The sequence below is a fragment of the Oryzias melastigma genome, linkage group LG22, assembly GCF_002922805.2.
Source record: "Oryzias melastigma strain HK-1 linkage group LG22, ASM292280v2, whole genome shotgun sequence".
Lineage (NCBI taxonomy): Eukaryota > Metazoa > Chordata > Actinopteri > Beloniformes > Adrianichthyidae > Oryzias > Oryzias melastigma.
Window position 1 is genome coordinate 14,441,462 of NC_050533.1, and position 14,974 is coordinate 14,456,435.

Genomic DNA, 14,974 nt, shown 5'->3' on the forward strand with positions numbered 1-14,974 from the left:
ATCACTGTGACATAGAAGGGGATTTGGAAACTGGATTATTGTCATGCAAATGTTAAAAAATGTTGCAGGTCAGATTTTAAGATTTTATTGTGGAGCTTAAAATTAAAATTGTGCTTTTATTTTGTTAAATTAGTCACCTAATTGCAAACTTTTTAAATCACCCGCAGTTCAAAAAGCTGCAAGAAAACATAAACTTACAATCAAATGCAACAAAAGTAGAGCTTTTTGTTTTACAGAAAGACGTGAACTCTCTCCCGTCTCCTCTTCACAGTCCATCTCCAAGCAGCACCTGCCAAGCACCCCACCACCACCTCCACCCTTTCATCCTCTCCTCCTTCCCCGCACTCCCGTGATGCGTCGTTACACGCTCGGCTGGTTCCTCCTCCATGACAGACTGTTACTTCCTGGAGCGGAAACACATTTGATTGTTAACATCTGGGCCATTACAATTGCAAACTAGGGCTCTGTACATCAATCAGGAAGTGATTTCAAAACAAAGAGACCGTCCTCCAATCAATCTATTGGGAAGCGGGGGCATTACATGCTCCTGTAATCCCGGCTAATTAGCGGGATAATGGGAATGAGATTTATGAATCTGCTGAGGAGAGCGGAGGTGCGAGGGAACACTCAAATTAGAAGAGATTCGAGCCAGTCGGGGCAGAGGGGAGGGAACGATGTGTGTCGAGTTGTTATTGACTTCTAGCTTCCTGGTCATCTTTGTCTTGGTGTCACTGTGAGGGAAGAACCCAGTGTCATGTATGACTGTAGTGGCAGAACATTCAGATGGAGAGCAATGTGGAAAAAGTCATTTAGTGATGTCAAAAGTTTAAAAAAATCATCTGGTCCTTGACTAAAATAGAGGATCATCATCAGAATCATCCTTGGAGGTGTGCTTTACTTTGGCCCCAAAACCACATTGCATTTATTATCTTTTATTTGTTTATGTCATGGCTCAAACAATCATATTGACAACTGCAGACATCACATAGCACTGATAAAAAAGTAAACAATCTAAATACTTCAGGCATCCTGCACCTCATTCAGTTTTTTTTTACTTTCTTTAAATCTTTACACTTTAAATGCATATTATCTATTAAACAGGTTTGAAAGCCCCCCCTGTAAGTGTTAGCCTAAGGTCTCCGGCAGCATCCCTACGGCTATTATACCAACAGAGAAACCACACGACGATAGCAACGCTGCTGTGTGTGTGGCGTGGCGTTCCCGGAGGCGGCTGCCTCCGTGGCATCCTGAAGCCTCCGTCTCCCCAGCGGCCCCAGCCCTGACCTTGCCTGCTGGTTGGGGGGGACATTTCCCATTAAGGCAGTGCATTGTGATAAGGCCATTTCTTTTCCTTCACCATCCCTTTAATGTCATCCCTGAAATATGAAGTCATTAAGCGATATTAAAACAGTGCTGACAAACTAATTAACAGAAGACATTATACGGGATGGGCTCGATTAATCCGCTTTAATTGCTCTTTTAAATAGAGGCTCCAATTAAAATTAATAAAGATTTACTGGTGATCACACCAAACTACACTAAGAAGTGGTTGTCTGAAGGGCAGCCTAAAGTCAGCGGCCTCCATTCTCAAGTTACACTCCCGCTTGGCTTCAAGGGCCCTCCCAGTGTGGAGCAGGGGATTATAAACCGAGGGACTGTCCCAGTGCCCCCCAGTCCCACAGCTTGTATTGTTTCTCGCTCAGATATGTTTGATCCCTCCTTTATCTTTAAATACTGAGGGGACGCCGGCTCATTCTACTTTCCCACATGAACTAGAACACCCAGCATAGTTACTGCTCAGACATTTTGGCCTCAACGGCAACTTTATTTGTCTAAGTTTGTAAGTTTCAGCTCTAAACTATGAAAAGTGTTTCCCTGTGTGGAGATTATTATATATTATATAAATTATTTTGATTAAAAATTTAAAATAAATGTGCAAAAAATCTTGAAAAGGTTAGAGTGAGCTGTGTGCAGTACTAAAAAATGCCACTAGAGGATGCTGTTACCCTTCTCCAAGAGGAAAACTCAAAACTCAAAAGTTCTTTTATACATTTCTGTGAAATAAGTAAAGGTCAGAAACGTGATGAGGAGCATCTGCTCCGACTGTTTTTGTTTTAATTCAAGCGCTGCCTTTCGTTCAATTCTTCATTACAGAGGATGCTCTGCTTTATCAGAAGCTGTCTAATTCAGAACATAATTTCATATTGCTCTGTTTGAGTCCAAGCCGCACTGGCCGGAGGCGCTCAAACAACTGAAGGTACTTTATTTGTTTTCTTTCATTATGCGAGAGGTTACCAAGTCTTGTTCAGAAAATGTCACACAACAAATTAATTTGAGCAAAGCACTTTGCCTCCATCGGAGGCATTTTAATTGAGTTGAGAATGTAAGTCAATTTACTGAAGAAGACATATCTAATTGAAAAGAAATGTCTATTAAAAGATTAGTGAGGTTTATTGTCTCCAGTCGTTGTCATCGAACAGTCAAAGCAATGTTTTAATTTCCTTAATGTTATCGTTTCTGATGTAATTTAACTGGTTTTTCAATTAAATGTTTGCTGGAACTGAAAAATAGCAACTTAAGTGGAAAATGTTTACATGCTTTTTCCACTTTTATCTCAAGGTGATGAATCTAACATTTGCAGGATGTGCAAAGATTTTTAAAAAATCAAGTGGTTGCCTGGAAGAAAGAGTCAACGGGTTTGTGGAATTTTGCTTTAGTGGCACAATTGATATGAGGTCACCTCTGGGCATTAGTCACGAGAGGGGAATGCATTGTGGCTGTTTTCAAGACATGGCAGTTGTGCGCATCCGCAGCGCTCACACAATGAATGCAGGCCTTAGAAAGTTGACTTGAATTGGCTTCGCTGGACAATGTGAACAGCATAGTTCGGGGGGGCGTTTCGCAGCTGGCTGCTGGACGTGGATTAGAGGCACCTTAGGGGCTCAGCATTACAAACATTCAGATGTGCTCACGTGGTGACAATAGTCAAAGGACACATATTATTATAATTTAGTGCATCTTTAATTTCAACAATCATTCAGTACAATGTTTGATATATACGAAAAGAGTTTACAGGACTTTAGTGAACAAAGATTCATTTACTTACAGTACAGAACAGAACTCAAACACTTCATGTAACGTAAAACCCCACTGATACAATACTGATGAGCTATGAAATAACACAAAAATTTGATGGAGACGTATCAAAAAAATTAAAAAGCTACACTAGGAATGATTATATTTTTGTAAACGCTTTAGACAACTACAAATTCCACCATTGCCTTGACAAAATTAATTTTAAAAAATACCGGTAATCACTATTTGCTTTTTTTCTTCTAATTTTACCATTTTAAGTGCAGAACACAACATTTTAGATTTTTAAATTGAAAACTTAAAAAAACTTGCTTTTTTAATTACTTTCAATATTACACTCAAAATGCACCACAAGAAACAAATAAATATATTATTGCCAAGCAAAAAGTCACTCCTTCACCTGTACACGACCTCTCACCCCGCCTACATGCAGGAGGAAGTCTTGAACTCTTCTGGGACTTCGCTGTCCATCTTACAAATCACTTTGTAAATGGATTTCTTCCAAGAGGAGTCGGAATCTTTGGATGCGCTGATGGCGTTGTAGAACTCATGCAAGGTGATTTCAGCAACCTCCAGGAACCTGTCAGGAACCTTAAGGGGGAAAAAAAGATAATTAAAATATATTAATCTGATTTTAGAAATCAATTTATGAACTATTGCTTCTTAACTCTGCCCAATAGGGATGTGTAGTGTAAACATCTAAATATTTTGATTCTCGAATTTATTTCTAACTATGAAAAAAAAGTTTTTGCTTTAAAGTAGATGCTGAATTAACGTAATTTTGGAGCCAAAGTGGTTTGATGTGTATTTGCATCAATGGGCTTTAAGGGGTTATATTAATTACTTTCAACTATAACATTATTTTCTTTTATTATATGTATATAATTCAGTTTTCTGCTGCCTTTTCTACAAAAAATGAAAAGAAAAAAATCCGGATATTTAAGATTTTTACAATAAATTGTACTTTCTTTTTTTTTATAGCTGTAAAACCCTGAAGGTGGCTGGCTGTGTTAATCAATAAATAACAGACGGATGGGCAAGAACGTGGGAGGAGCCTCTCCCTCAGCACTGGGTTCCCATCCACTCTCCAGTTAGCACAACAGTTGTTGGTACAAGTTATTTTTCTTTCCACTCATCTCCCGACTAAAAAGCATCCCTGGGAAAGGAATGTCTTGGTCCTAAGGAAAAGAAAACGGTCTCATCCCTTTCCCACCGAACAGCCTTCTCCCTCGGAATCCACAGCGTCTTTCTCAGCATTCCGCATCAGTAGCAATCTCTGTCTCGCTCAGGCATACTGGCTCTCTAATCCCAAGTTGTTTTAGCGGGATTTTGCGGCTTCCTCTTCCCACAGCGTGATAAAGCATCACTCTGGAGTTTTGATAGCGGCTGCAGAGGCTGGTCAGCCGCAGGTGCAGAGTGACACACAGGTCAGCACAGGAGCGTACATGATGGAGGGCTGACATGTGTGTTTGAGGTCGTCGCTACGACGACCACCTCACCTCCAAAAGGAGATGTCACTGTCTAGTTAATTAATTATTCATAAACAACCTCTTAGTCTGTGAACTTTAAATTGAATTATTTTTTATCTATGATTGTAAGCTTGCACAGATACATAGATAATTTAAAAATTACCTGTAAAAGATACTGAAACCTTCTCTGTTTCTGAGAAACATGGGCCTCTTCTCATATTAATGACGTGTTGTTGCAACCGTTGAGCAACACTTACGTGAAAGTCGTTGGCCTTATTGTAGTGCATGTTGAGCGCTCGAAACAGCTCGGAGTCCCTGCTGACTGTGATGTCTTTGACATCCCTGATGCCGTCGGCGATCGCCTGACGGGCAAACTTCTCCATCTGGATGTAGTAAAACTCCCTGAAGTTGCTGAACCACTTGATCAACTGGGAGGTGATGCAGCGGTTGAACTAGAGATGGAGAAAAACAAAACAATTTTGCTGTTAAAAGTTGCTGCTCTTTTTAAAATTCAAGTTGAAACTCCACCAATCGTACTCAAATGTTAATTAAATCTCAGATTGATGTAATTTTTTACTTGTTTCTGAAAGCATAGTGGCTATAAAGGGGATTTAGTTCATGTAGTGCAAAGCGCCACCTGATGATCAGTCACTCTACGTGACCTTAACTGCTCTGATCTTTTCCCACCAATGTCCAGGATGAAAAAACATCTGTCAGAGCTGTGTGTTTCTAAACTCAGTCTTGACATTAGTCTTGTTATTCTATCTCATCACCCAGAAAGACAGGAAAAAAAAGGCCTTAGGGCTGGGCAAGCATCAAAGACGCTTCTTCTCTCTGGTGTGGTGGATGAGAAAGCGGCACCACAAGGACAGAAGGAAGCTTCCCTCTCATTGACTCTGGCTGATAGGATGGAATCAGACACTGGGATTATGTGGTCTTTTGTTCAGTGCCACTTCCCACCACAGGATTGTAAGCAAGGAGGAGACGTTTGCCGGGCCGGAGCAACAGCATCACGTCGGATTGAGAGTTCATAGTGGGGGAAAATGGGGGAGAAGTTGTGAGGTGTTGAGGAAAAAGATGGAAAGAAGACAGAAGAAAAGACAAAAAACATGCTAACAATAAGAGGAGAGAAAAGGATGACCAAGCCAAAATACGCAGGATGTTGTGTTTGGGACCAGCTTGCCTGGTTGCAATAGCACAAGTCTCTAATACCAACTCTCTGTTGATACCCAATAGCAATGCCTTCCCTACAGAGTCCTTTGTCACTCCATTTGCTGACTGGAGAGGCTTTTTTAAAGAGAGAATGCCCCTGTATCTCCCTCTGCCCCCAGGACATACTAGCAGCTCAGCGCCTTTGTTATTTAAACCCTGTGCCTTTTTGTTTCTCTCCTCGGACACACTGCAGATTTTTTTCTGTCCCAAACACACAGTGACAGGTAGACACCAGGGGGTAAAGCGCAGGACAAACAACTCTATGGCTTGTTGACGATTATAAAAAAAAAGAAAAAGAATTTCCTTTTAGACGTGTATTAAAAACAACTACCTTAACATCAGGGAAGTACGTTTTCAGCACGTTGGAGCTGGGGTAGCGGGTGTAGAAGAACATCAGCTTGGCCTTCTTCAGATGACTGGGAGTGAGTCCCTCCTGGATGTTCACATTTGCGTTAAGGAAAGGTGACAATTTAATCCCAGGCTAAAGCACACACAGACACGCAAAGCGATAGTCGGCCGGAGTATTGTGTTGCCTCAATCTTCGGCTAAATTGAATTTCACTAAAGAACAGCTCGGCTTTAACTGGGGAGTCAATAAGGATTCTAACATGTGCTTATTGGCAAAACAGAATAATGAATTAGATTAGGGATTTTTAATTAGAGAGCAAAGCACTTTATGGCTGGGAATTAAGTATGCTTGTTTGGAAATGTTGTGAAAGGAGATGCTGATTTTCCCATGTAATTGAGTTGACTTAAAGACAGCGTATGTTGCTTTTTTTTTTTACTAAAAAAAAAAAAATGTTTTTTTTTTAAACCAAATTTAAATGTTTAGATTTTTTTTTTGTTTATTGTGTGCATTTTTTTAATACAAATGAAAGCAGTTCTTTTACAAGTTTCACCCCTAAGGCAACAAAGGTGCACAGGATCCTTTCCTCTGTAGTCCACTACCTCGCCTTAGGTCATAATATCTTCTTATCAGGTCAGCGCACCACACATTTATTAGGGAATACTACCTTTGAAATAAAAAAGTTTGGATGAAAGATTTATGTGGCATTGTTCAAAGGGAAGCAGAGCTCTTTGCACTGTAAAGATAAAGCGAATCCTGAGAGGTAGCACATCATATTCTTCTCTAAAGCCTTGCAACGAGAAGATAGACTAAAATTCATTACCTCTGGGGTTTTAGCCTAAGATTATTTGTGTAATGATGAATATTAAGGAATCCATTTTGTCAAATAATGTTGTCAGCACTGGCGAAATAAAAGAATTGAGCCGCTATTCTGTGTTCGACAAAACAAACATAACAGCGCCGAATTCACGGGCGACGGATTCTGTTATCTTGCACTCAAGTTCAATCGTATACCTTCTGACAGAGGTATCCAACAACAAATGCTCAAGACAAGAGCTCAAGTGTTATGGTAGGAAGGCACTTGTGGTTTCCACCAGCACTCAGATGTGACCTTTTAGATGCACCCCTATCACTCTGATGGTGTAGAAATAGATCCTGCACCTTTTCAAGTTAAAAAAAAAAAAAGCGATACTTCCTGCAACAGAAACTGAAGCTTTCTCTGCCTTTGAAAAATTGGCTTTTGTTCCTGGCAATTCTTATCAAAGCCTTGTATTCCTTTTTATTTGTCTTCTTCTAGACTTAAAGTCATTACTCTGCTTAGATTAAAGAAGATGCTATAATTTTCTGTGGGGTTAGCGAGATCAAAGGGAAAATTCTCCTTGAAGTTTGGTACTGGAAACTGCCCAGGCTGAAGTGAACCTCGGTCCACCATTGTTCAGTTAGATGAGCTAAAACACAAGATAAATGTTCTTTGTATCAAAAAGAAAAAAGAAAGAACCACAAATATTAAATGTAATATATTTAAATTGTTTACTTCCATGGTTTTAAAAAAATGTCTTTCAACTATTTTTTTAAAATGTGTTTTCCTTGTGCTTCATTTAATTGAATTGTATTGTTGCATAAATATTTAAATCAACGTTATTTCAAGAAAAAGGATATATTGAGGGACATGTAAGGATTTCTTTCGGCCATGTTCTGAAGCTCGCTGCACTCTATCTTGACGTGGGGGAGGCACAGATTATCAACCGCCACTGCCCCCAAAGATGAGGGGCGAGAGTGGTGGCCGAGGTGGCTGGACGTCACCTTGGACCTCATGGAGATGGCGTCCCACGGCAGATCCACTGACTCTGGGGAGGTTCTGTCCATGGATGGGGGCATGCAGGAGAGGGCGGCGAAGTTGGAGTGTGGCCCATACTTGAGAAGGTGCTCCAGAATGTGGGTGTCATGCAGCGGGGCGCTGTAGTTATACTGGAAGGGTGTCTGGTGAATGGGGTAAGGTCTCTTCACCGTTGGGGTGATGGAGCTCACTGGAGCTGCGATTGGCTTGCGGACGACCAGCGACAGTGCTTCTGTCTGGTCCTGGGGGCTTTGAGCCTCTGAGCTTTCGTAGAACTCCAGCGGCTGCGATTTCACTCTGGCCTCTTCAGCCTGGGGCTGATCCGTGTTGGAGCTGCCCTGCTGGCTCTTTCTGTCTGCGCTTAAGCTGCTGTGTAGCTCTGGTGATGAGGACATACGCTGCTGAGGAGATAAATCCAGCCCTGCAGAAGAGACCTTCTTAAACACCCTGTCTACACAATCATTGACAGCCTTGGAGAGCTCCTGCTTCAGAGTTTCCTGTAGGCTCTGGCCTTCTCCTTGGTGTACCAGGTAACCAATCCCTGTCTTTTGATCCTTACAATCTGCAGTCACTCTCCTATTCTTCTTCTCATAGTCATCTTCAGCATTCATGCAGCAGTTGTTTTCCTCCAGAATCTCGTGATCAGAATCAGCTTCTATCGCCTCACCGTTTTCATATTCAGGTTCTTCTTGGTTGTATACTTGCAGAAACTTTTCCTGGAGTTGATGGAGGAGCCTTTGCATGCTGTGCAGCTGCTCTTTCAGCTTATGGCACTCTTCCTCTTTGATGTTTTCCCCGTTTCTGCTGCCGGGTTGTCTGCTCACCTGTACTCCTGCAGCACCGTGCTCCTGATGCTGAGGCAGTCTCTGCTTACGCTTGTTCTCCCTGTACGACTCTCTCGCCTCCCTCCCAGGCCTCTCGTTGTCTCCGTGCTGCCTGCTGTTCGGAGAACCAGTCATGACCCTAATAATGTTCTCCACCCGGGCTCTCTTGGCCTGCAGATGATCGGTCAGCGGATGCTCTTCCTCCGGGCTGGCTCCTGCAGAGGTGTGTCCAGTGGGGGACGTGGCCTCCACCGTGCTGTCCTTCGATGAGACGCTGCTCTGATCCTCCTGGCCGGAGTCGGCAGCAGTGGAGAGGTAAAAGCTGTTCTCGTCCAGCACCCTTTTGCCGTGGACTGACTTGCGTAGGAGTTGGGAAATTATGGAACCGCTTGAGTATGAGGCCAGAGGCTCATCATACATGTTTTTGCGGAAGCAGGGCATCATGACATCGGATTTGTCGTCCTCTAAGCAGCCGTCACACGAGGTGTGCATGCTTTGGTCGGGAAGGCTTAGATTCATGTTCGCAACGGAGAAAAACTACAGCTTTAAAACACAAGAATCTGAAATGACAAGTAAAAAACATATTAAACTTTAAAATGAATTTGCATCACTTAGATTAATTATTTTAAAATCTTACAAAAAATAAAATTTTTAAGACTCATTTAGATATAAAAATGCAATTCCTTTATTTTGTGCTGTTCTTATATATTTAGAATAAAGACAAAATTGTAACTTAAAATGTAAAACCTACAAAGAAACCTGGTAAATATGGCATGTTATCTTTTTGTCATTAAAATGTAATAGTTTTACTTTTTTTTTAGCTGACCTATAATATAGTATTTATACTTCAGGGATGAAAAGAAGAAGGAAAAAAAACAAGAAGCCTTAAATTATTTTAGGATCCTCTGTGTTCACTTCAAAGAATAATAAATAAATAAATTCAAATCTTAAATAAAAAAAATGTTTTGTATCTTTTCATCTCTGGATAGTCATAATAGTTAAAGAACAGATAAAAGAACTCTATAATAGCAACAAAAGGTAAATTCCATCTCAGGAGAGCCGTAGACAAGAAAAGGAGAAATGTCTGAGTATCCATTATTTACTAGAGAAACTATCATGAAAAAGCTCTTGTTTTTTTTGAGCTTTTCACTCCAAGGAAAGAACCGGATGATCATCGATGGTTTAAAAAAAGAAATAGAAACCAACTGAGGGGAGCACAATTGTTTTTATTTTTAAATTTTACAAATTACTTTTTTAAAAACATTTTTGAAAAGTTAACACAATAATAGAAATATCAGGAAATTGAATTATATTGTTCATTTTGTGATTTATTTATTTTATATAATTAAAAATTAAACTAATTTAATATATAAACAAAATATTAGGTAATAAAAAGTAAGGAGGCTGCAATTAGTTAAATTTATTTTTTCAATTTATTAAATATGTCTTATTTTTAAAAAATACATATATGTTTACATTTATTGAAAAATAAGTTAAATACAAATCTGAATCGAAGAGAGTTCATAATTACAAGCATGCAAGCATTTTACACAAAAAGAAACCTAATAAATACCCTACATAATCTATTAATTAGTCAGTATAAGCGTGTGTCTTTATGACGGTTTCAGCTGCAAGGAAATCACACCTTTCTCAAACAAAGCCACAAGACTGACATGAAATGTACAGAAGCAAAGTAGGCTGCAGGCATGCAAGATACTCACTTTGGGTCTGCGGTGTGACCGCGCTGACAGTGAGCGGCTCTGCTGGGACCTTACCTGTTGCGCTGCAAGAAGTGCTGCCGAGTTGCTGGCCTGCACGGACTGAGAGTTGACTGCTGGGGGTGCGGCGAAGTCGATGCAGGAGAGCCGGGGCGTGGCCGCGTGCGCGCAGGGGAGGTGGTCAGGAGCTCACGAGCCCATTTACCCAAAAGGCTTGAAGTCCTCTTCAGAGTGACAGGCGCGGTGCTTTGGGGGCTGAGTTTCAGAGGAGTTGATGGAAGTGTACTTGTGCACAATCTGATCATGATGGTTAAAGGTTAATTAACACAAAACCTGCTTATAACTGTGGGAACTCATAAACAAAAAACAATTAAATGAAAAAAACTCAAAGTGACTTGTTTGATTTCTCAAAGGATGAGAAATAAAGGAACAACTCACCAGGAATACCTTCCAGACTGTTAAAAAAAAAAAAAAAAACTTCTATCAAGATCTCATAAAGATATTAGAGAGTATGTCTTCACTTTGGATGCTAGAAGGCCCAAATGTGACCTGAATCCACCAACAGGTCTTTTACCTCCAAAACCCTATTTCTTGATAAGGAAAACCCTGAACAATTCTTAAATCACAGGGGCGTCAAACTCAATCTCACAGGAGGACAAAATCCAAAACACACCTTAGGTAGCGGGTTGAACAGGATAAACATTTACTGAACACTCTACTACATTTTTTAAATTTCTTAAAACAGCCACTTTTTACATAATTATGAACTAGATATATAGCATTACTTGAAATAATTCTAGTGTGAATGTTGTAAGTTGAATTTGGCCACTGAAAATGCTGCTGATGAAGATGCTGAAATTGATAGCTAAAAATGCTGAAGCTGATAGCTGAAATTTCTGAAGTTAATAGCTAAAAACGCTGAAGCTAACAGACAGCTAAAATATTAGCCTAACTCCAAAACAGCTTTAAAAACTTTTAAAAAGCCTAAATTAGCCAAAACAGCTAGCATGTAGCTGAAATATTAGCTAAACTCCTAAATAGCCTAAAACAATCTTAGTAAATGCTAAAATAGTCCACAAAATGGCAATTTTAAAACTTTAAAATTGTAACTTTTTAACACAATTCTGAATAGTATAAAGGCAGGAATATTATTCCTGAATAAATCAACTTAAACCTTATATGACTTTCAATATTTTACTTTCCATATAAATATAAATTGTCAAAATTATGCAAGTCAGAAATAAGTACAAGAATACATCGGGCCATAATTAACAATACAATAAAATGATGTGGAGGACTGGATGCAATTACCCAGTGGGCCGAATCCGGCCCCAGAACCTTGACTCTGACACGTGTGCTGTATCACATTTGTCAAAGTCAAGCCCCAGGGGCCGGATCCGGCCCGCGGGGTAATTGCATCCGGCCCTCCACATCATTTTACTTCATTATTATAAACAGCCTAATGTTATCTTTCTAACACATCAAAGCAACTAACTTGTACAATTTTTGCAGAATATTTTATTATGGAGAGTAATATTGAAAGTTATTTATGGTTTAAGTTGATTTAGTCTGCAATAATATTCTTGCGTTTTCACTCATATATGTGTTTAAAAAGTGTTTTTTTAGAAGTTTTAACAATTTTGTTGTCTTATGAGTTCCATGAATGTTTATTCTGTTTGACTTGCAACCTAAGGTGTGTTTTGGATTTGGGGCCCCTGTTGTTAAGTGTGACGCCCCTGTCCAATGTGAAGGATTTAGGGACGCAGGGATTTACCTCAATCAGGGGCCCCCAATCTATGGCCCACAGGCCGGATCTGCCCCACCTCCCCATTTGGTCAGGCCCCAAAACACTATCAGAGATACATCATTTTATTTTCTTTCTCAATCTGGCCGACAGAGACCCACATTAAACGTCACTTTTTATTCCACCCTTCTGCAGTCTGAACTGTGACAGGAGAGGATAGACTATTTGTTGGTTGGATTTTATTAAATGTTTTAGTATTAATTTTTCTGTGACGATTACAATTATGAATAATTTAAAATTTGGCTTTGTATGGCTATCGGGAAATCCATAAATGTTTATGTTTAGACACACCCTGTGATTTTTACACTCTTTTTGTTAGCCTACAAGCCCACATCAGAGAAGAAAACAGTTATGTGGGCCTCACAAGAAAAAGTTTGAGGACCCCTGACCTAAAAGGTCTTCAAAGAACACTTTCTGTTCTCCTCCCTACAGGAATGACTGCAGACTCCTTTGGAATGTGAGGTTTATTACTTTATGACACCTACATCTGTGGGAGCATCCACTCAAGACAAGCTGAGATAAACATTGTTTTAAATCACCTTTTTTCCACAAGTAAAGATTTTAAGCATCTAATCTTGTGCTATGTTGACTGTGAATAAACTGACATGAAAACGACTTAACTTTATTCACTGATCTCAACAGGAAGCAGGTGAAACCTCCATTATAATTTTTGTTCTCCATTAATATTTTAATTCCACATGAGTTTAATCAAACATTGATGAACTGATTGTGTTGAATTCAATTCAAGTTTTGACTTGATTCTCCTATTTGACAAAAAGAAACTTAAGAAATTGCATTTATTTTATTTTTTTAAAGGGACAGGACAAAAAAATTAATTGTTAATAATTCTAAATGCAACCGATGCCATGTCCACAGGCCATCTAGCTTACAGCTAATTTACAGACCAGCTCCCTTTTTTCATGAGTCATAACTTCATAGTTAACTGTTATTCACAAAGAATTTGAATGTTGATGTTTTAACTTTGTTTAAGCTTAACTCACTTTCATTTAAACTTTATGCAAACCTGTTTGTGTTTTCACGTTGCCTCTGATTTTACCATGAAACACATTTTAGTTGTGCTTTACATCACTGAATACTCAGAAAATTTAAGACTTGTGTCAAAGTCAAGGCCCGGAGGTCCAGATCCAGCCCTCCAGGTCATTTTATTTTATTGTTACAAATGGCCTAATGTTATCTTGCATATAATTTCTAACTTGTATAATTTTGACAAAATATATTTTTATTTAGAGTAAAATCTTGAAAGTTATTTAAGGTTTAAGTTGATTTATTCTGGAATAATATTCCTGCCTTTTTATTATTCATAACTATATTAAAAAAATGCCAAAAATTGGCATTCTGCTAGCTTTTTTGACAGATTTTTTAGGCTATTTTGGAGTTCAGCTAATATTTTAGCGACATGCCAGCTGTTTTGGCTAATTTAGGCTTTTTAAAAGATTTTTTATGCCGTACTTGATTTGGCTAATTTACATTTTTTTCCGTTTCGTAGCCTAATTTTTGGAATTTAGCTAATATTTTAACTGGCTATCAGGTTCAGCATTTTCAGCTATCAGCTTCAGTAATTTCAGCTGTCAGTTTCAGCACCTTCAGCCATCAGCATTAGCATCGTCAGCGGCCAGATTTAGCTAACAGCCTTCACACTAGCATTATCACAGGTAATGCTATAAATCCAGTTCATAATTATGATAAAAAGTTACAGTTTTAAACATTTTTAAATTTAGTTTTAGAGTGTTCAATAAATGTTTATCCGGTTTGGCCCCTGACCTAAGGTGTGTTTTAGATTTTGGCTCCTTGTGCGATTGAGTTTGATACCCCTGATTCAAGAGAAATAACTTACAATCAAAGCTTTTATTTTTCTTAAATAGTTTGGCTGAGTTTGATGACTTTGATGACTCAGTTTGTTAGCAAAGATGTTCCAGAGAACTTCTAATCCAGTATGCTCGACCAATGACTATCTGCTCTTTTTTGGTTGTACAAACCCAGCTGACCATCAACATTTCAGCCACATTCAGTTGTAAGTTCCAGAAGAAACTTTGACTGTTCTCCTATATTTATAGGCTAATTCCTCAATAAATATTAAAAAGTCAGTCATTTGCCATCTTGTTCTTTGTTTGTGATTAGGTCCATTCAGAAGAGAATTTACCTCCTGAAGTGTTGAGATTGAGTTTAAATGCAACTCTTTTAATTAGTCTATTAAATAAAATTAATACTTTTTCATCAGTGAGTAATTTTTTCTTCCATCCAGGAAGGTAGTGCCCCTTTACGAGACAAAGTCAAATTCTTCATCAAATTTGATACCTTACACTCTATTCAAATTAACAGATAGAATAAGGAATGTTAGTGCACTCACCATGAAGTTTGAGGCTTTGCCCCGCCCACCATAGCAACCATAGTCTAATCAAATAGTTCCTTTTTACATGATGGCCCAATTTGGCTGATGCCATGCTGTAGATTATCAGAGTTCATTTAATGCAAGAAAAACTTGCATATTTTTATTTATTTCAGTGATACGATATTTTATAGGCCAAGGGAGTATTGTACCTAGAAAATTAAAAATATCAGTACTAGATCTATATAAACAAATAACTTCATTAAAACATCATACTGCAAGTCACAACACACTTCTTTTTAATCAATTTATTTTGCAAAAAATG

At 38.9% G+C, this 14,974-nt stretch overlaps 1 protein-coding gene across 1 annotated transcript; it reads right to left on the bottom strand.

The window, feature by feature from the left end:
- Positions 1-2,780: 2,780 nt before the first annotated feature.
- Positions 2,781-11,179, bottom strand: prox2 (prospero homeobox 2). The gene is made up of 5 exons (XM_024272170.2): positions 10,502-11,179; positions 7,779-9,340; positions 6,106-6,213; positions 4,820-5,014; positions 2,781-3,684 (listed from the first exon to the last, which is right to left on the bottom strand). The coding sequence occupies exons 2-5, from the start codon at positions 9,297-9,299 to the stop codon at positions 3,517-3,519; spliced, it is 1,992 nt and encodes a 663-aa protein (XP_024127938.1). The 5' UTR covers positions 9,300-9,340; positions 10,502-11,179; the 3' UTR covers positions 2,781-3,516.
- Between the last annotated feature and the right edge of the window lie 3,795 nt (positions 11,180-14,974).

Excerpts from the sequence above, each read along its gene's own strand:
- prox2 (XM_024272170.2), bottom strand. The coding sequence starts at position 9,299 with ATGAATCTAAGCCTTCCCGACCAAAGCATGCACACCTCGTGTGACGGC. Across the intron at positions 6,214-7,778 it reads ATCCTTACATGTCCCTCAAT|ATCCAGGAGGGACTCACTCC; the intron begins ATATCCTTTTTC and ends GCAAATGTGAAC. Across the intron at positions 3,685-4,819 it reads ATAAGGCCAACGACTTTCAC|GTTCCTGACAGGTTCCTGGA; the intron begins GTAAGTGTTGCT and ends TTCCCCCTTAAG.